The following is a 22,051-nucleotide window of genomic DNA, read 5'->3' as shown; positions in this document are numbered from 1 at the left end:
GAAGGAGGAGGAAGAAGAAGAAGACAGGAGGAGGAGGAGGAGGAGGAGGAGGAGGAAGAAGAAGAAGAAGAAGAAGAAGAAGAAGAAGAAGAAGAAGAAGAAGAAGAAGAAGAAGAAGAAGAAGAAGAAGAAGAAGAAGAAAGAAGTAGCTTCAGTAGCTTTAGGATCTATTATCAAATAGACACTGAAGAAGAATTACTAGATATAGAGGAAGTGCTGTCTAGACTTCCAGCTGAAATGGAGCATTCATATGACTTAACTCTGGGGAAGTTATGGAAAAGAATGTGGTAAGTAAGAGTGGTGTGGATATTGTCCATTGCATGGATGGGAGGCAGATGGTAGAGAGAGCTTGTCTTACAAAGATTTATAATCATATGACAAAACAAAGAAGGTCTCAGGAAGTGAATTGCAAGTGTCGCTTGGTTGGGGAGTTTCTATTTCCAGTGGGAGAGGGGTTGTCTGAGTACATGGCTCACGTGTTTGAAACATCAGTAGATCACGTCTCTTCTGAGTCTTTGGTCCTTTGAGCAGACCATGAGTGGCTGGCTCTCCCACAGTCCTGCCATCTGGCCCAGACTTGACACGCCCACCTCTTTATTGAGTCGCTCCAGTGACTGTGTGGTATCTCACTGTGGTTTCACGTGCACCCCCACCCTGCCCCCCCATAAATGACATTGAGCAACGTCTCAGGTTTATTAGTCGTTTGGAAATTCTCCTTTGTAAACTGCCTATTCAAGTCATTTGTGCATTTTTTGTTTGTGTGAATTTGCGAGTGTGTGTGGACGTGAATGTGTGAGTGTGTGTGAGCGTGTGTGTGAGCGTGTGAGTATCTGGGTGTCTGTGGGTATGTTAGTGAGGATCAAATTCAGGTCATTGCTCCTTCCAGGCAAAGCAATGACTTTACATTTCTGGTGCATTTTTTCCTTTTTTTTTTTTTTTTTTTTTTGTTGTTGTTTGTCTGTTTTAGTTTTTTTTTTTTTTTCTTTTGGTTTTTCAAGACACAGTTTGTCTGTGTAATCCTGGATGTCCTGGAGATCTTTCTGTAGATCAGGCTGGCCTCGAACTCACAGAAATCTGTCTGCCTCTCTCTCGAGTGCTGGGATTAAAGGTGCATGTCACCACCACCTGGCAAGCAGTATGTTTCTGTTTATTTATTTAGTAAAATTTTTGTTTCTCATTTTACATAACAATCCCAGTTCTCACTCGCTCCCCTCCTCCCTTTCCCTCCACCTCCCCACATCCACTCCTCAGAGAGGAGTCCACAAAGTTTAGCACATTGCTCTGAGTCAGGACCAAGGCCCTCCCCACTATATATATCTAGGCTGAGCAAGGTATCCCTCCAAAGAGAATGGGTTCCAAAAAGCCAGTACAAGCAGTAGGAATAAATCCTGGTCTGCCCCAGTCATACAACTGTTATCCACATTCAGAGGGCCTAGTTCGGTCCTATGCTGGTTCCCTCACTGTCAGGTCAGAGTTGGTGGGTTCCCATTAGCTCAGGCAAGCTGTTTCAGTGGGTGAACCCATCATGGTCTTGATCTCTCTGCTCATATTCTCACTCCTCCCACCCTTCAACCGGACTTTGGAAGCTCAGTCCAGTGCTCTGCTGTAGGTCTCTGCTTCTGCTTCCATCAATTGCTGGATGAAGGTACTAAGGTGATATTTAAGATAGTCATCAATCTGACTACAGGACAAGGCCAGTTCAGGTCCCCTGTCCACTATCGCTTAGGGTCTTAGATGGGGTCATCCTTGCGGATTCCTGGGAATTTCTCTAGAGCTAGGTTTCTTGCCAGAATGCTTCTTTATTCTAATCTACAAAGTCTCTCTTTTCTTTAATAATGTTATTTAAATATTGGATAAAAGGGACATTTCTCTAGATTTTACAGTCAACATTTTGTTGATCAAATACCTATGCTGTGTAGCCGTGCACATAAGGACGATGCTAATTGGATTTAGTGGGTTATAAAAAAAAGGCAAACATGAGGCTGGGAGTTGGATATATTGTGGGGTATGTGGGGGAAGTTGGAGTGGGGAGGGGTGGGTATCATTATAGTTTATTGTATGCATGTATAAAATATTTTGTTTTGGTTTTTTGAAACAGGGTTTCTCTGTGGCTTTGGAGCCTGTCCTGGAACTAGCTCTTGTAGACCAAGCTGGCCTTGAATTCACAAAGATCCACCTGCCTCTGCCTCCCAAGTGCTGGGATGAAAGGCGTGAACCACCACCACCTGGCATAAAATATTTTTGAATTAGGAAGAATTATCTTTTAAAAAAACCCTCCATGTTGTGATTTGATAAGTTTTGCTGACTCTTGTACTTTCTGTGAGTTGGGATTTTTCCAAAACTCATGTAGAAATACATGCATTTTCCAGGGAACAGGGTTGCAAAGTGTGACCTTCAGGAGGGATTCACACCCTTCTTTGCAGACTAGGTAAAGTCTCCCAGGCGGGGCTCCTTACTCTCCGAGGACTGGGTTAGCTGACCTTCAGGAGGTATTCCTGCAATGGCCCCTTACTCTCTGAGGACTGGGTTAGCCACCACAGGAGTCGGAACCCTTTTGTCTTCCGCACGCAGCCCCAGCTCCTCCACTTCTGCTGTGAGTTGAAGCTGTACAAAGACAGGCAAAGCTAAGGACATGGTTGCACTAGGCTCTTAGGCTTCTGGAACCATGAAACCAACTAAACCCTTTCCTTCAAAGACGAGCTGATGACAAATATTCTATTTTTTGCAACTCAACATAAACTAGAACCAGGAGGAATTTGTTTTCTGTTGAGAAGAGAGGACATACTTAATAGGTCATGATAATCATCAGGAGGCACACATCTTCCATCACCTATATCTATCTTTTTATGTATTTTTAGTGCTAGGAACCAAATTCAGGGTTTGGTGAGCTAGGCAAGCAGTCTACCACTAAAGTACATCCTCAGGCCTGGTATATTGGTTTAATACTGTAAATAATGTTTCTTACCTCCCTCCTTTCTTTTTCTTTCTTTCAGGAGAGGGGGTTAAGACAGGGTTTCTCAGAGTAGCCCAGGCTGCCCTGGAACTCACTTTGTCACTCTGTAGACCAGGCTGGCCTACTCACAGAGATCCACCTTCTCCTGTTTCCTAAGAGCTTGCATTAAAGATATGTGCCACCGCTGCCCCTTGTAAATATCATTGTATAAATGATGCTGAAGCCCCCAAATACATCTTTCCATAAGGATCTGCTTAGAGGACCCTGCTAAGTTTATCACTTTGAATCTATTCTCCTGTAGGAATATTCTCTAAATCATGTTATGTGTAAATAACAACAGTTTTATTACTTATTTTCCAGTTCTTATTAATGACTTTGTTCTCCTTGCCTTCATTTATGAGTATGACTTCAGTACAGTATTCAGGAGCGGTTGTGGGCATCTGTCTCTTTTATTAAGTCAAGGAACGTTTTCAATAATTCACCAGTTATGTATAATGTTTTCTGTAGCTTTTCAAATATTCTTTAGCAAATCAAGGAAATTTTAGCAAGAATTGGTGTTAATTTTTAAAAAAATGTTCTAAAATTTTAAATTTAATCTTTTTGTACTGGGTGCTAAGTATTAAGTATATTTCCTGCCTCTATTTAGATGGTCATATTTTTTCTTGTTTGTTCAATCAATGTACCGAGTTGCACGAGAATGTAAGATAATAAATCAACTGTGAATTCCTAGGAAATGTATAATCCATTTGTAATGTTGGCTCCAATACTTTAATTAGATTTATTAGATTCAGTTTTCTAATGTTTTGTTTGGTACTTATGCAACTTTGCACAAATATATTGAGTGGACAGATCTTAATTAGATTTCAGAATGGTGATTGTTCCAGCTTCCTCAATTAAAACAGAAGCAAATCCACATTTCCATCTCATTAATGGAACAGACTCCCTCAATGCTCATGGAGTTACAGGGGTTTGGGGAGTTCGTACTAAGAATCTGGAACAAAGACCAGATTGTTCTTTATCACACATATGTGTGTGCGCGCACACATAGACACACACACACACACACACACACAAACACACATACACACTCCAATGGAATAGTGACTAAAATTAAGAAATTGGCTCTCAGCTGGGCCGCGGTGACACAGGCCTTTAATCCCAGCACTTGAGAAGCAGAGGCAGAGGGATCTTTGTGAGTTTTGAGGCCTCTAGTCTACAGAGTGAGTTCCAGAACAGGCTCCAAGGCTACACAGAGAAATCCTGTCTCAAAAACCAAAACCAAACCAAAAAAAAAAAAAAACAAACTTTTATATCTCCTCTGAAATTCATAGACAAACTTGGGTAAGAGTTAATATCATTATGCCCAGTACAAAATCTGCAGGACAGGACAGGCTAGTAAAATAGGTATACTTCTGTGTGCTTCCGTCTTATGGAGGATTTGTTCCTCTTCAGGGAGCTCTGGTATCTGTTCTTAAAGCCTTCAGCTGATTGGGTGATGCCCACTCGCAGTATGGAAAGCAATCTGCTCCAAAGTGTACTGATTCTAAATGTTAATCGTATGTAAAATTACTGTCAAAGTGTTCTAGACCAATAATATATGACCAAACAGCTGGGCTCCATAGCCTAGACAAGCCGAAATAAGAATTAACCATTACACTCCTTTCTCTAGCTTCCATTTATTATTATTGAAAAAGAGGGTGTCCTGAAGAGTACCCCCATCTTTCTGACATCTTCACTTCCAAAGTCATGCAAACAGCTCCATAATTTCTCTGCTTTTCTCTGCTTCCCCAGCACTGGGGCACTATGTCCCTTTATTTTCATGTGGGTCCTGGGGATGGAACTCAGCTTCTCTCTTTGAATAGCATGTACTTTACTGATTGACTCACACATTTTGCTCTTGGTGGAGGGATTCTTTACACAAACAACTGATGCTTGTGAATGCAACCCCTCCTTTCATCTCTCCCTTAGACCAAAAGTGTTTTGGAATTGAAACAACCACTCTCTCTCTTCTTACTGATTTTGTGCCTACTGATTCCAAAGAAAATGAAAACATTTCTTTTTGTCAGGTCAACACTTATTGAATGGACTTCACAAGACTCCCAAAATTTTTCTTCCTCCTCCATCTCTGACATTGTGGGTCGGGAGGCTATCTCACCTTCTTGCCACTATATGATGGGAAACAGTTCTTCTGACTCCAGTATGTCTGTATCATCCAACGACAGCTCAAACCTGTCTTATCTTCCAACTTGGAAATTCCGGAGCCGGAGTTTACCTGCTTTCTCCTGAAAGGAACCATCCACATCCACTCCCAGAAGCCAGGGCTCATCCCTGCCTACTTTTCAGCTCTCTCCTTTAGTCAGAGGAGAACTGGAAGGACACATATGTCAGAAGGTTTCTACTTTGCGGGCACAAGTTGCCATGGACCGGATCAGGGGAGCCACTCAGACCGTGGGAGAACCAGGGCAAAGGCTCAGGAGAATCCAGGAATCGGCAAGGAAATGACAGACAGACACATTCAATGTGGTTGAATATGCTGCTGTAACTTTACTTTTTTCAGCGTAATATTTATATTCTTTTACAATCAAAAAACTCGGCAAAGGCATACATCATCAGTTCATAAAATAAAAAAGAACAGCATAAAACAGTTTACAAAGAGAATCTTTGAAAATGCTTTGACTTGGGTACAAGGACTTTTGCTCCATACTTTTACTTGGGTACAAGGACTTTTGCTCAGTCTAGAGGTGTACCTCCACAGCTCCCATCTGGCCAAGTGATAGTTGAACCACAACTCCAAAACATACAGTCTGCTGGGTTGGCCCCAGATCCACCGTTGCAAAGTTAATAAATCAGTACATTTTACCCCTAACCTTCGGGGTACATATTCAGAACACACCAGCTTTGAGGAGACAGCCCATGTACCATGCATTGCTTGAAGATACAAAGACTCTGCTGGTAGAAGGGAGGAGTTTAATTCCTGAGGCACTGGTGGAACCTTAGTGAATTGGTCCCAAGCACACACCTTAATGGGCGACCGTAACTTAACAAGTCTTCCACATCCAGCCACGGAATCGAGAAAGAAGAAGACGCTTCACTGAAAAAGGACCTGGGAAATACTCAATCATTTGTGGATGTACAAGGAGTCCCTGAACAAGGGCTCCCCAAAACTCAGTTACCTAAACTCATCCCTCAGAGTGCTGAGCAAAATACCAACCAATCTCCAGATGGCCCATCAAACTTGTCTTATCTTCCAACGTGGAAATTCCGGAGACGTAGTTTACCTGCTTTCTCCTGAAAGGAACCGTCCACATCCACTCCCAGAAGCCAGGGCTCATCCCTGCCTACTTTTCAGCTCTCTCCTTTAGTCAGAGGAGAACTGGAAGGACACATATGTCAGAAGGTTTCTACTTTGCGGGCACAAGATCAGAGGGTCCTAGATCTTCCAGGAAAAAGTTTTCAGCCACAAAGGGCACAAGTAACTGATGTAGAACTGACAGCCCAGGTACATGCTCAGCCATGGACAGCATAAAGGTCACTCCAGTGGCATTGCTTCAGGTTATGGGCTCGATGGGACTGATCCCAGAATCACATGCGCAGGTGATAGATGGCATGGGGTTTCCCCCGCAGCCACCAAATCAAGCAGAAACAGCAAGTATAACTCCTGGGCCATATCAAGTAATTAAACACCTTAAATGTGCTAAAAATCCTTAGAAGTGAACCCCAACCCAAGTTATCATTTCCTGGAACCTGAAGAATTGGCCCTACGGTATCAAGCCCCAGAAGAAAGAGTGGGCTCTGACATTCGTCATCAGGTGGAAGAATCTGTTGAGCTGACACAATCATCATTAGGAATGACTCCGGCACCATTAAGCCAAACCTCAGACTCTATGGAGATGTACCCACCACCACTCCAAGAAACTCTTGAAACTAGGAACCAGGTTGTAAAAGGGATGGAAGAGACTCCAGAATCACAAAGCGCAATTAAAGATGCTCTGGAATCAGTGGTGATGGCCCCAGAACCACAGCCCCCAGATGTGAAGTTTCTTCATGGAACTCTAGAATCGTGTTCAGAAGTTACCAACTTATCAGAAATAACTCTGAGACCAGAATACAAAGACAGAGAGACTATCAAATTGACATTGCCTAAAGTTGATGATACTCAGGGGGCCATGGCAGAACTATATTCAGAAATGGGATCTCTGAAGTTGGGTCTAGAACCAGGAGTGTGAGATGAGAAATCAGAGTTCTTGGCACAACACTTGAAATCTGCAGAAGTAATCGGTGAACCTCCTGTACTAGCTGTAGAGCCTATGGCACTAACTACAGGACCCAAACCACACATTAAAGATGTGATCCCAGGGCCCCAGCTCCACGAAGTAAAGCCAGAGCAAATAGATACAGAATCACAGTTGCAAAATGAGAAATCTGTAAATGTAATACAACAATCATGTATAGAAGAGGTAGGTCCTGAAAAGACAAAGCCAGAGCCAGGGCCACAAAGTTCATCACCAAAGGAACTGATTGAGGAGACACCGCCCTCAAAAGTGAAATCTGTGGATTTAAATCTAGGCCCACAGCACCTAAGCATCAAACCTGGATTGATTCCAGGGTCACAATTGCAAAGTGTCAGATGTCCAATGTTATATCAAGGGCTGCTTCTTCAAGGGGGAAAACCAGGAAATTTCATCCCAGGTCCCCCACATTATGGTGTGAAATCTGATGAGGCACTATCACGTTCCCCAGTACCAGAAATCAGATCGTCAGATTTTATCCCGGGGCCAAATCTTCCAGAACCAAAACTGCAACATGTGAAGTCTGTGGAAGTAAATGTAGGGCCATGCTTGCAAGGTGTGAAATTCTCTGATCTGATCCCTGAGTCCAAGCACCAAGGTTTCAAATGTACACAGGTCACACCAGGTATTCAGTTTCAAGATAGGAAGTCTCAGGGACATACACCAGAATCATTTTTGCCATTAAGCCAAGAGCCACAGGTTGAAGATAGGAAGCTTGGTCTACCTGTGGAAGTATCAGAGTTTCGGAGCAGGAAACACACAATACCGGCCTCTGAACTACAATATCCAAGTGGGATATCTGAGGAGGTAAATCCGGAACTGCAGCAACAAGATACCAAATTTTCTGAGTTGGCTTCTAGGCTAAGACTTCAAAGGGTCAAATTTGGGGAGGGAACTTCAGGACCATTCTTTCATGGTATGCGGTCTATGACTCCAGAGTTGGGGATACATAAATAATCCAAAATTAGCAAAGATGACTCCAGGGCTCCACGATACAAAGCAGGCGAGTTCTAACTCGGGGCCGTGCCTGCAAAATGTCAAATTTTTTGATGGAACACCAGGAACTCAATCTCAAGGTGTGACGACTTCAGAGTTACACTTGGGGCCACAGTTGGAGTGTGTAAAAATGTTTGCGTTTACCACACAGCCAGAGAGGCAAGGGATGAAGCCAGAGTTAATAATACAGGAGACACTGTGTGGAGGTAGAAGGAGGTACATCACAAGGAATCAAGTACCAAGGTTTGAAGGTGAGATGTCTTATAAGCCACCATCTGAGCCACAGATGCCCATGGCAGAATCAATGAGATCGACTCCTGGGACACACCTAGCAAGTGTACATCATTCTGAGTTGATTGGAAGACCACAGGCACAAGGTGTAGAACCTTCTGATTCGATCCCTGGACAGCATTTGGGACATATAAAACCTGCGGAGAAGGTCACAACCTCAAAGCAAGAAGAGTTAATGCCAGGGCCTTATTTGGGAGATGTGAAATCTATGGAGCTAAGGTCAAAGTCAGAGCTGGGAAAAGTCAAATCTATACCATTAACTCCAGGGATAAAAGCAGTAGATAAAGAACCTGAGGAGCTGCCTCTGGGCCCCAACTTGAAAGGTTTAAAATCTGAGTTACTACCTTCAAGACCACAGTTAGAGAATAGGAAATCTGTGGTCTTAACTCTAGGACAATGTCTAGAGAAGATAAAATCTACAGTGGTCTCCCCACGGAGTTCCCAGTCAGATGGTACAAAAACTGTGAAGTTGATTCCAGGTTCAACAATTCAAGATTAGAAGACTGTGGGACTGGCCCGTGACATACATGTTCAAGATGTAAAGGCCATGGGTTTGAAACTTGAACCCAAGAAGCAAGAAGAGAGTCCTGTGACTTTTGTACCAGGGGTACAGTTTCAAGATGAGTTTATGGAGGTGTTGCAAGGGCCTCAACTACAAGATATAAAACCCAAGGAACTGACTTCGCAGTCACAAATGTAGAATAGGAAATGTAATTATCTCATATTTGAAGCCACAAAGTCTAAAACCTGTGAATATAGCCAAAACACAAGGAATCCCAGGAGAAACATTTGTGAATTTAGTCTCAACACAACCGTGGCGAGGAATGGCACCCATGGATTTAACTCCCAAGCCTGGACAGGATGACCAGATAACTGTAAGACCACCCGAGCAGAAAGGTGGGATTTTAGACCAGCTGAGCAAACATTTTCAGTCAGAAGATGTATTGTCCATGAAGTCAGGTCAAGAAGCCAAACCTGCAAATAAAAAACCCAAAGAGATCAAATTTAAAGTACAATTTAAAGATACACCATCATTTGAATTGACTCCTGAACCAGTTGTTCACAGTGTAAAACCTGAAGAGGTCCAAGATGAATCACAGGTGCCAAGTATGAAACCCTGCCAGGTGACTCCAGGGCCACAGGGGCACCAGGAGAAAGTCTCAGAGCCAATGTTAGAGCCACCATTTCAAGATGTGAAAATCATGGTGCTCACAGAGCCACAGATTGGAAGTACAAAATCCATCCAATGGATACCAATATCTGAGTTTCAAAGTGAGGAATGGGTAGGACCAGACTTTAGGTTGCAATCTCAAAGTGCCAGCCCTACAGAATTGAAGCCGTCTAGCCCTCTGAATTGACTTGTCAGGTCTAAAATAATTCAAGAAGAAAAATCTGTAGGGTTTCATCTTGAGCCACAGTCACAGCAAGTAAAAACCTCTCCGTTAGCACTAGGGCTTCAGAAAACAAAAAACTTTTGACTTAACATCAGAGCCACAACCTCAAGGAATCAAAACTGTGGATCAAAACAAAGATCCACCAGCTGGAAGTGTAAGATCTGTCCAGTGGATACCAGGACCTGAGTTCCACAGTGTAAAGTTTTTAGGATTAAATCATGGGTTACAATCTCAAGGTGTCAAATCTACAGAACGGAAAACGTCCATACAGTTGGGAGGTGTGAAGCCATCAGAGACGACTGTAGGGCCAAAACTTCAAGGAGAAAAATCTGTGGATTTTAACCTTGAATCACAAGTACACCATATGACGATACCTGAATTGTCCCCAGAACCAGAGTTACAGAAAGGAGAAAACGTCACATCCACTTCAGAACCACAGCCTCAAAACCAAGATCCACCAGTTGGAAGGGTTAGATCCATTCAGTGGATACCAGGACCTGAGTTCCATGGTGTGAAGTGTTTAGGGTTAAATCGTGGGTCACAATCTCAAGGCGTCAAATCTACAGAACAGAAACCGTCTATACAGTTGGGAGGTGTGAAACCACCTGAAACGAGTGTAGGGCCAAAACTTCCAGGGAATTAATCTGTGGATTTTAACACTGAGCCAAAAGTACAGCACATAAAAACCCCCGAATCATCCCCAGAACCAGAGTTACAAGAAGGGGAAAACTCAGAGCCACAGTCTGAGTGTGTGAAAAGTATGGCATTACACCACGGATCAGAACCACAGGCTGAGTGTGTAAAAAGTGTGGCATTACACCATGGATTACAGTTTGAAAATACGAAATCTGTTCAATGGATCCCAGTGTCTGACTATAAAGCTAAGAAATCTATGCTGAACCTTAGGTTACAATCTGAAGATGTCACGGCTAAAGAGTTAAACCCTTTGGCACAACTAAGAAATGTGAAGAGTTCTAGTGAGTTAACTACTACAGGGCCGAAGTTACAAAGTAAACAACCTTCAGGGTCAACCCCGGAACAACAGTCTCACAGGTTCAAAACTATTGATTTTAAATCGGAGCTCCAGTTTAGAAGTATGAAAGGATGTGACTCACGCTTAAGGTCAAAGATTAACAATATAAAATTCCCATCCAAACCCAGGTTTCACTTAGAAGACACAGGCTCTCCTGGATTGAACCCTGGAATGCAATCATAAGAAGTGAAACTCTTAGGGTCACCCCCAGGAACACAACCTCAAACTGAGATCAACTCTGGGCCCCAGTGGCAAAGTGCAGAATGTTCTGACTTGACACCTGAAACAGAGTCCCAAAATATGAAATGTATCACATCAAGTCAAGGTAAGCCATTTGCCAATCAAAGTGTCCAGCTAGACTGTAAACATGGGTCACAGTGGCAAGGTACAAAATTCAATTCAGTTCTGAGGACAAAGTCCCAAAAAATGGAGATGGAAGACTGTGAATCAGGCCCACAGTTACAAGATCTGAAATCTTCAAGAACAATCATGGGTATAAAGGTCCAAGATGTCAAAGCTATGGGCTTTACTCCTGGACCACAATTACAAGGTATGCCATCTGAAGTCCTTACAGAGAAGAGGGTTCATGGTGTGCGATTGGTAGAAAGCAAACCTACTTCAAAGTTACAAGGTAAGAAACCTGATTTCACCCCAAGGAAGATGTTTTTGGGCACAAAATCAATAGAGCTGGACTCAGCGCCCCCTTTACAAGATTTGAAATATCCTGAGCAGATCTTGGGCATGAAACTTCAAGGTTAAAACTCTATGGAACATCACGTTGCAAGTATAAAATCTTCCGAGCTGGCACCACATATAAAATCCCAAGGTGTAAAAGCAATGGACCTTAATTCAGGACCACAGCCACAAAATAAAAAGCCATCTGAGTTGGCTCATGGGAAAAAGCTCCAAGGTATGGAATCTTTGACTGTGGAGTCAAAGTCTCCAAGTGGGGACTCTGTGGAGTTCAACCCAGGCCCTCAGTTACCAGATGAGAAATCTTCTCAGTCAGTTCTGGGGATAAAGCATGAAGATGCAGGACCTACAGAGGTCAGTTCTCACCCATACTTGCAGGGTATGAAGACTTATGAAGTATTTTCAGAGGACATGCTTCAAGGAGAGAAACCCATGGGCTTTGAGGCCCAGTCACTGTGGCAGGATGTAAAATCTCTTAGGCAGACTTTCTGCAAGGCACGTGACAGGAAGATTTTGCAGCTGAAAACCCCTCAGTTCCAGGACGGGAAAGGATCCATGTTAACCCCAGAATTATATCTTCAAGGTATGGAACCTGAGGCAGTCAAGCCTGGATCAAAGTTGAAAGGCGTGCAACCCGAGCCTACAAATGTCCAAGCAGTGAAGGATATGGGGATCAATGATGGTGCAGAATTGCAGGTTGTGGGATTCCCTGAGCAGGACTCGGACTCAACAATCTATAGTGTGGTACATTCTGAACTCAGTGCCGGAAACCTGAAGCAAGACGGGAAATTTCACAAAGCAACAGCTTCAAAGTATAAAACCAGTAGTCTTCAGTCATGAGCCACATTTGCAACATATCAAGTCATCAGAAGTATGTACAAAGGTTCAAGACCTGAAGTCTACGGAATTCAATTCAAAGCAACAGTTGCAAGAGATAAAAGTTCCTGAGGTGTACACAGAGTCCAAGCTGCCAGATGAGTCATCTCTGGAATTCAAACATGAGTCTCGATTGCAAGGTAGGACATTCTGTGACTTGAGTCCAGGGCCACAGATTCACTGTAAAAATATCATGACATCCAAGACAGGAACACAAAATGTATAATCATCTAAGTTGCACCCTGATCTAGACCTTCAAGGCATAACATCTAAGGAATTCTGCCTTGGATCACATTTGGAAGATGTGAATTCTACATGTACTCCCAATGCAAATTCTCAGTATACAAATTCCAGTGAATATAAACCTGGGTCATATTTGCAAAACACAAATTTCTCTGCATGCATTCCAGAGCCAGACCCTCGATGTATAAATTCTGGGTGCAACCCTGGGCCACATTTTAATGGAATGAATTCTGTGTGTATTTTAGGACCAAAATTGCAATGTGTAGATTCTACTGGGTACAATCATGAGCCAAATTTGCAAGATGTAAATTCTTCTGCATGCACTTCAGTGTCAAGTCCTCCGTGTGTAAATTCTTCCGTAATCGTGTGTGAATTCTTCTGTATGCACCCCGGAGCCAAGTCCTCCATGTGTGAATTCTTCTGCATGCACCCCGGAGCCAAGTCCTCCATGTATGAATTCCACTGAGTGCAATCCTAAAGCACATTTACAAGGTGTGAATTCTTCTGCATGCACTCCAGGGCAAAACCCTCAGTGTGAAGATTCTAATAGGAATAATCTTGGGCCACTTCTTCAAGGTACGCATTCTGGTACAACATTTCCAGCACCACAAATTATGTGTGTAAATCCTGTTTGGTGCAGACCAAACACATTTGCAAAATGTGAATTTTTCTGCATGTACTCGAAGACAAGAATCACAGTCTGCAGATTCTATGGGATACAACCGTGGGCCACATTTAGAAGCTCCTAAACTTCAAGGTATGAAGTTTTCTGAGTTGAACCCAGAGACAGGAATTCAAAGAGAGATGCCTGTAACAGTTAACCCAAGACAGCACTTGCAAGATTTAAAGCTTGAATTAACTCCAGGGTCAAATATTGCAGGTATAGCACCTGTAGAATACAACCCTGGGCCACAGGAACAATATGTGAATTTTTCTGAACTGAATCCAGGATTAAAATTACAACCCATAAATTTAGTGAAGCATGGTTCAGGGCCACAGTTCCAAAACATGAAGTCCTTTGAATGGGCCCCTGGAGAGGAGATGTTGCAGTCCCTCTAGAAGAACCCCTCGGAGTATCTCTGACAGGAGCCGACTCAAGCTCTCTAATGGGAAAGGTCCGTAATTTAAGATCAATAACGGGGTAATAATTGAACTCTCTTTGCAGCCATATGATCACTTGTCGGGTGGATGGGACTAGATGTGCAGATGCCTGGAGCTCAAGGGCTGGGCTTACAAAAGAAAGAATAAAAGTAAAAGAAAAAATATAAAGAGATTTCCAGTCCAGATCTCCCTAGTCTCCGGCTTCTGTACCAGTTCACAGGAGGCAAAAGCAATGGGGCAGCCATGGTGTGGCAGGGAAGACAGAAGCCAAAGACTCTGGGCATTGTGAATCCTGTGAGGTTCTCTCCGTGTCAGAGAGTGGCTTTGAAAGTAACCGGCTAAGTCAAGACTCAGAAAGACCTCAGACTTGAAGAAAATCACCAAGGAAATTAAACGCAAAACACAAAGCTCTACAAAAACAGTAGAAGCACAGAAGAGAGTCCTCCTGGAACACTGACAGATCCATCGAGGAGCAAGAGTATCGAAACCGCTCAAACCAGCACTGTTTCTTCAAAGAGACAACCTAAGAAATCCATCCAGCCCAAGTTCATCCAGCTACTTTTTCAGGGCCTAAAGCAGGCATTCTAAAGATCACACGGAATTATGGCTATTAATGGACAGAAGCCTGAGGACAGGTCTAGTCTAGACAATTTGTGGTCAAGCAAAAACTTGTACCCCGAAGGAAAAGACGAGGATGAATGTTTAACAGGAGATGGCAAATGGGCCAGTACACCCATTATCAAGCAAAGGTTCACGGATTCCACCCCTAAACAAGAAGACAGATTGCAGGAAACTCATGACCAAGCTCAACAACCAAAACAAGTGAGCTCTCTCCAACCCAGACCTTTGGAATTGGTAAAGGACATGGCTTCTGAGAGGAATGTTGTTATCCAAGCTACTTCAATCCTACAGCCTTTGAGTAGAGTTCGAAATGTCAACAGCAGAGCAAAGAAAAACTATGAATTCTCCAGTCCAGAGTCTAAGAACTATTCTAAAGTAGAAGCCAAATTTCAGGCCCAAGAGACACTCGTGCCTGACTCCTTTCTGAAGAGAACCTTGCAGAGTCACTTCAAACACAACCAAGAACACCATGGCTTCTTCAGGGACTGGACCTTATATAATCATAATCATAATAAGCCTTCTGAAAGGAACTATCGCAGTCTGTCTCAGAGACCTCATCGGAGATGCCACAGTCCTCAGAGAAAGCCTAGAAGTCCCTCTGACAGGACCCTTAGAAACCTCTCCGAGAGGAGATGTCGCAGTCCCTCTAGAAGAACCCCTCGGAGTATCTCTGACAGGAGCTGACTCAGGCTCTCTAATGGGAAAGGTCCGTAATTTAAGATCAATAAAGGGGTAATAATTGAACTCTCTTTGCAGCCATATGATCACTTGTCGGGTGGATGGGACTAGATGTGCAGACGCCTGGAGCTCAAGGGTTGGGGTTCACAAGGACCCCTGAAATCCTCAATCTTTGCCCACTTGCCCCAACCCTCCCCCGCCCCATGACCTCCCTAAGCCCTAACTTAGGTTCTAACTTTTCATGCTGTTCCTGCCCAACCTGTCTCTCTAGAACCACTGATAAAACACCTCCCTTCCAAAGATCTCTCTCTGCTATGATCTCTTTCTTTCCTTCTCTCTCTCTCTCTCTTGATACAGGGTTTCACTATGTAACCTTGGCTGCCTGGCCTGAGACTGACTCACTGTGTAGACCATGCCAGCCTTGAACTCATAGAGATCTACTTGTGCCAGACAGTGATGGCACATGCCTTCAGTCCCAGCACTCAGGAGGCAGAGACAGGTGGATCTCTGAGTTCAAGGCCAGCCAAAGTGAGTTCCAGGATAGCTAGGACTATTACGCAGAGAAACCCTGTCTCAAAACAAACAAACAAAAAACCCCACCACCAACAACGACAAAAAAAAACCAAAATTATGCATTATTATAATGCCTGGCCAATTTTTCACTCTTTAGTTTGTTTTGTTGAAGCATGGTATCATATTGTCTAGGATGGCCTCAGACTTACTATGTAGCTAAAGCTGGCCTTGAACCTCTGATCCTTCTGCCTCCACCTGGAAGTGGCAGGATTATACACTGGCACCACCATGCCTAGCTCACATGTTTTTACTTCTGCTTCAGCTTTTGAAATTACTTTTCAGTTTGCATGTCAGTTTTCCTTATGTGTGGGCTGCTCTGAGTGGGATGGAGCTGAAGGAGAGGAGACTGCACTGAGACCCACCAGTTGTCAGCAGCATGGTCAATGGCAGCCTCTAGAAGCCCCAGCTTGTTAAGCAGTCAAACTGCAGCCTCTCCTCCCAGACTCTTTGCTCACAGATAGGCCATGTGTTTGTGGGCACTGGCTCCTCCATGGGCTTTGGCCACCTGTAAAGCAAAGTTGTTAGAGCATTGCCCACTGCACAGTTGCCCCCTGTCGCCTCTGGCCTCCTGCCCCAGCTGTGATGAGGATCAGGATCCTGCTCCAGATCAACACCGAAGAGGACCAGCTTCCAGGTCTCTTAACGTAGGGTCACAGTGTTTATGGACAGAGGATGGCTTCAGGAAAACCATAAACCCTTAAAATTATAAGTAAATGCTATATAGACAGGTATGGCTGTACTTCAGACAGACTTTAGTTAAAGTCAGTGACTTTAGTTAAAAGTTGTCATGTAAGACCAGGAAAGAAGGATGCATGAACTCCTCACCCGGTAGGCCTCCTCCCAGAGCCCACTGGACCGGTACATGTTCACAGTTGCCTTCCATTCCTGGGCTTCAAGGTAGTGATACTCAGCTTCCTGCAGTCGGCCTTCTGCCTCCAGCTCCTGTGGGGTAGTGCATTGTAGAGAGCTGCGTGATGCCGCGCCTTAAAGATGGTGCTAGTTTCCGCCTTCCACCTTCCCCACGGTGAGTGCTCTCGGTCGTGAACAACTCCATATATGGCTAATGCTAAGGATCTGGCTTGCTTCTGCATTTCTGGACCTATCTGCATTTCCTACGTGGCTTGCTGGGGTTGGCTACCCAGAGGTTATTTAAGCTGTGGGCTGGCTTTGCCCAGGGTGAGAGGTCAGAAGATTAATCAAGGGTCCTGAATAAACCGCAGTTAGAAGAGTCCGGTGTTGCGTCTTCCTTGCTGGCGAGGTAGTCACGACAGTGCATCATGATGGAAGGGGTGATGGATACTGGCTGGTCCAGCTCCTGAGGGGTAGTACATCATGATGGAAGGGGTGACGGATACTGGCTAGTCCAGTTCCTGAGGGGTAGTGCATCATGATGGAAGGGGTGATGGATACTGACTGGTCCAGCTCCTGTGGGGTAGTGCATCATGATGGAAGGGGTGATGGATACTGGCTGGGAGGCATGGGCAGGGGTAAAAAGGCTCACCTTGCCCAGGTGAAGGTGTGTGTCTGAGTAGATCTGGGTGGTGCTTCCCTACCAGGCGGATCATATCATCATACAACTTGTGCTTTTGGAACATGGTGTTGGCAAGGTCAGGCTCCTCCACTGTCACATACAGCCTGAGGACAGGGGATGCAGCTGGAGCCTCCTACAGCTAGATCCCTGCTGCCACCGCTTCTGGGAGGAGGCCACAAGTCCTCAGCCCCATCCCTTCTCCACACTGATGCCTCAGCCCCATCCCTTCTCCACACTCACCGTTCAGCCTCTCGGTACTTGCCCTGCCTCTCCATTTCCTGGGCCTGGGTGATGTACAGCACTGACACATCCTCTGGCTGCATGCATTTCATTGTCAGCTGTGAACATGGAACCCAGAGGTTCAGGTGCCAGGCCACATGGAAACTCTGAGTCCGCCCAACAATCACGGGCATTTAGTTACTGCCACTCTCAGTCCAGGCAATGTCATGACCATCAGGAGCCCATGAAGAGCTCCATTCTGCCGAGGCCTGAGAGACGGATATGTAGGACACACTGCATTACCACGCCTCTGCTTACTCTACTGAGGTCTGCAGTGTAGGGGAGATGACAGTGCTATCAAGGGACCAGGGGCTTTGGAATGGTAGTTCAGAATGCCTAACTCCCTGGTCCACAAGCTGAAGTGCGGGCTAAGGGACAGGATCCAAACTGTCAAGGCTGTATTTTAGTACTTTCTTAGCTTTCAGGGAACTAGTAAAGGAGGGGTATCGGAGATCAAGGACTGAGGCAACATGGTGGCCACTAACGCAGAGTTCTTTCCTCATGGACACTGCTCATTCATTACCTTGTGGGCTTGCTCCCAGCAGCCAGCCTGGGTCTACATGTCTACAGCATTTTTGGTCCGGTCTCCTTTGGTGTAGAGCTCCTCAGCAATCTGAAATTGCAAAGATGTCAACAGGGGTGGTGGAGAGCCTGGCCCACCACTTTGTAGTGATACTGCAGGAAAGATGAGTACAAGAAAATGTGTCTCTAGGAGAAACACTAGATCAAAGCAGTGTGTGTGTGTGTGTGTGTGTGTGTGTGTGTGTGTGTGTGTGTGGTGCATGTATGTGTGGTGTATGTACATGTGTTAGGCACACATATAAACACAGGAGCAAGAGCACAGAGTGTTAATTCTACTGCCCTCTGCCTTGTTTCTTTGAGGCAGGTTGGTCTCTGAAGCTGGAGCATGTGTCTTTTAGCTAGGCTGGTGGCCAGCAAGCCCCAGTAGGGCTTCACCCCCACAGCTCTGGGGCTACAGGCATGTGTGAGACCATGTAGGTTCTCCCAGTTGCACACAAGTATTCTCAACTGCTGAGCCACCTATTCAGGTGGAACTTAAAGGGCCTCACATTTCTGCCACATAGGGCGATCTACACTAGCTATGCTAGAGTCAGTCATGAAGAATCATGAGCTGGCACAGGAAAGGGAGCTAGAGATCATATTTGTGCCATGCTGGGATGATGGTAGGGACGTGATGGCTGCGCTCCAGCAGGAAGAGCTTGGTGAGCTGCCCCATATCTTGTTCTACCGGACGTCCTTACCGCCCTGCACTGCACTGCTTCAGAGCTGCAGAAACGGGACTTCTCCTCACCTCATACTCCTGCAGAGACGCATAGTGCTGGGCCACACGAGGATAGTATTTAGACGCAGTGTTTCGGTCCTGGAGATCTAATATATAAATTGCCTTCTTCCACTGGCGGGCACCCGGAGCAGCCTCAATTGCTTTAATGGAGCACCTGGCATAGTCAGGGAAGCCATTAATATGTATGAGGAGAGAGGAGGATGGAAGAATAGAGACCCCAAGCACATCCTAACCTACATTCTGAGATCTCTTCCTTTAGGCCGTGCCGTCCTCCTTCACCCACAGTTTCTCACGTCATGCCCAGATCCCTGTGCCCTGTGCTGCCATACCTGACTTCAATGTAGAGATTGATGGCTGCATCCAGCTGCTTCTGCTGCACCAGGTAGTACCACCCCCAGGCCTCCTCCAGCCTCACAACCTTCACGGGAAAGCCAGTTGTGCCAGCTCAACCGCTACCAGGGACAGAAGAGGCACTTGGCTCAGAATCCCAGGGATGGAACCCAGGGAAACAGAACAGGGAGATGAAGTACGGACGGATGGGTGACAAGTGGAGGAATGCAGAGGAAACAAAGCCAGTCAGCCTGAAGAGATGTCCCCAAGGAGATGCTGGGATACTGGATGGGCAGGAGCGTACAGTGGTAAAGACAGCTGATGAGCACCTAGTACCTTTCATGAATGCATTGCCTTTACAGTAGCACTCAAGGGCCCGCTGTTTGTTTCGAATCTTCTCAAAGAGATCACCAGCCTGCCAACACATGACTACAATGAAACTCTGATCACAGAGTCAGGAATCAGCTCCCCAAAGAAGAAATGCTGGCAGTCAGGGAGAGTTATGGACCCCCAGGTCTCCTTGGGTGGATAATGACCGGGAAGAGGCAGCCCACATACCCTTTCGTAGAGCTCCCCCTTGATGAGGGCCATGGTGATATGTTCTACCAGCTCTGTGTTGGCCAGCAGCTCCTCGCGGGTCAGCACCAGCCACGCAGCTTTGGCAGGGAGCCCAGCCTTGAGGTAGAGGCTGATGGCTGCCAGCCCATCCCCTTGACTCTCCTGCAGTTCACCTGCTCGCTCCTCTTGTTGTGTGTCCATTAACCATTGATAGTAATCCCTGCACAGCTTTTCCAGGGCTGGGTGTCCCTGGACATCACAGAGGGAGCTAGGGATTCCATGTCTCTTCTGCTCCTCTTCTGGGACAGTGTGGCTCCTCCCATTCCACCCATTCCACCAATATGTTAATCCCTCACCTTATCAGTCAGCCCCAGCCCCATTCCAGATCCTATGGCTTCCTTAGAAAGACAGCTAAAATTGGTGATGCCAAGTCGTGAACAATCATGCAGAGAAGACAGAACAATACCTTGGCCTCTGCCACAGCGACACACTCATCCCAGCGTTGTAGCTCCTGGTACATGTCCATGGCCTCCTCCACTGCATTCTAAGGGTTAAGAGCATTCACACAAAAGAAAGAGGACCCCGGGAAGGCAGGCCATCAATACATCCTGCTCAGACTGTCTAAGATGCCAGGCATGAACATGCTGTGTGTGTGTGCATCAAAAACTGAACTGAGTGCTTTGCACATTTTAAGCCCAAGATCATCCACTGAGCTATGCACCTGACTCAGTGATAAATTTATTATAGACTACTGGGCTCCTTGTTTACACAGGTACTCAGAGCAATTTATCTTAATGAAGGCTCCTCAGACTATGTGTTTTGGGTGCCACAAAAACTTGGATCTACCTTGTGCATAAAATTGCAAAGACCAATAAACAAACAAACAAATAAATAAATGAAATAAAAGGTTGCAAAGACATGTTCTGAAGTAGATAGGAGCTAAGATACTTTTTGAAAGGAAGAAGAAATTAAAACCAAAGAAGGATGTTTGCCTAGATGGCGCACACCTTTAATCCCAGCACTTGAGAGGCAGAAGCAGGTGGACCTCTGTGAGTTTGAGGCCAGCCTGATCTATAGAGTGAGTTCCAGGACAGGCTCCAAAGCTACATAGACAAACCTTGTCTTAAAAAAAAAAAAAAGACTAACAGAGAAACTGAAAAACCTAAAGAAGGCATGGGATGAACTCTCTAAACTTAAAAGTTCTCTCCCAACTTTTGGAAGTCTTGGTCTTTCATCCTTTTTCCCCTCCCAAATCCCCTCTTCCATCCTGCTCCTCATCTCCCCTTACCTGTTCCAAGAAGATCATCTCTGCCAGTTTGTAGTTCTTCTCCAGCATGGCCAGTCGTGCTCGGACCTGATAGAAGTCAGTTCCTTCTCCACCCTACAGGGAAAAGGAGGTTTGGTCATTCGGCGGAAGTGGACACAGGGAGGCCAGGAGGACATGGGGGCTAGCAGACTTGAGAAGCTAAGGATCTTTAAGGGACTTAGCAGCCTGAGGTTTCACAGGCAATTCCAAAGTGGGTAGGGTGAAAGCTAGAGAGGCTGGGAAAATAGGAATCAGGAAGAAAACTAACAGAAACTCCAGCTTGGGAGACTGAATGAAGCAAGAGGACGATACTTGCATATTCCCTGGACACCTGATCTGCAATCTCATTGGTCTCATGCAGCAATCGAGCTTTTGCCACATGACCCAAAGCAGAAAAGCACCTGCAGCACAGAGGCAATGATACCACGTTACAGTAGTACAGGGCTGTCATTCAGTCAGCACAGAGGCAATGATACCACGTTACAGTAGTACAGGGCTGTCATTCAGTCACTGGTTCAATAAACAGGTAGTGGCATCTAGTGTGCGCCGACACTGCTGACTGTCACAGAAAGCCCACAGAGGCACAGGAAGGTAAAAGCCTTGCTCTCAGGGAAAGAATGAAGAGTAAAATGAGCAGCTGTCACAGGGGCCGAGACCACTGAAACTGACTGGGACCGGAACACAAGAAGCAGCTAGTCACTGGCCAGGCAAAAATATGCTCACTGCTAAAGTGACAAGTTTGTTAAGGAGGGAACCAAGGGTTTTCTTGTTGGATTCCAGGCTTGCCCTGTAAAAGGGAATTCACATCTGGAGCTGTAAAACTGGCCCAGAGTCTGTGATCGGGAAGTCACAGGCCCTAGCTGGGAAGTGACTGCTGTTACTTTTTGCTAAATGCACATGATGTGCTCACCAGACTGCCTTACAAATAATTACGTTTATGCCCTCGATTGGTGCTGCAGTCAGCATTGGTCAGAGGAGCTTCTTCGTGTAGTGGCAGATGTAA

The 22,051-nt window shown here is 45.3% G+C and overlaps 2 protein-coding genes and 1 pseudogene across 3 annotated transcripts in view; 2 read left to right on the top strand and 1 right to left on the bottom strand.

The window, feature by feature from the left end:
• Positions 1–6,651: 6,651 nt before the first annotated feature.
• Positions 6,652–8,849, top strand: LOC148117873 (uncharacterized; the record flags this gene model as incomplete). The annotated part of the gene is given in 3 exon segments (XM_087901744.1): positions 6,652–8,196; positions 8,198–8,818; positions 8,820–8,849. Coding segments are annotated over 3 exon segments (2,196 nt in total), but the record flags the coding sequence as incomplete, so codon positions are not given.
• Positions 8,850–9,353: 504 nt separating this feature from the next.
• On the top strand, positions 9,354–13,995 carry LOC148117872 (uncharacterized). Its single transcript, XM_087901743.1, is given in 2 exon segments — positions 9,354–9,426; positions 11,144–13,995. Coding segments are annotated over 2 exon segments (1,419 nt in total). The 3' UTR covers positions 12,490–13,995.
• Positions 13,996–15,382: 1,387 nt separating this feature from the next.
• LOC146894341 (intraflagellar transport protein 172 homolog) overlaps positions 15,383–22,051 on the bottom strand; it is a 26,364-nt pseudogene continuing 19,695 nt past the window's right edge. The window contains exons 18-29 of the transcript XR_015736697.1: positions 21,365–21,449; positions 21,031–21,123; positions 20,209–20,286; positions 19,743–19,991; positions 19,521–19,599; positions 19,184–19,306; positions 18,864–19,008; positions 18,075–18,164; positions 17,513–17,610; positions 17,243–17,376; positions 16,567–16,683; positions 15,383–16,246 (exon numbers count right to left, since the gene is read on the bottom strand). The product of XR_015736697.1 is annotated as an intraflagellar transport protein 172 homolog (transcript). The remainder of the gene's footprint in view (positions 16,247–16,566; positions 16,684–17,242; positions 17,377–17,512; positions 17,611–18,074; positions 18,165–18,863; positions 19,009–19,183; positions 19,307–19,520; positions 19,600–19,742; positions 19,992–20,208; positions 20,287–21,030; positions 21,124–21,364; positions 21,450–22,051) is intronic.

The sequence above is a fragment of the Myodes glareolus genome, chromosome 25, assembly GCF_982192425.1.
Source record: "Myodes glareolus chromosome 25, mMyoGla1.1, whole genome shotgun sequence".
Taxonomy (NCBI): domain Eukaryota; kingdom Metazoa; phylum Chordata; class Mammalia; order Rodentia; family Cricetidae; genus Myodes; species Myodes glareolus.
The sequence above is the reverse complement of the archived record's forward strand: the minus strand, read 5'-3'. Positions and strand labels throughout refer to the sequence as shown.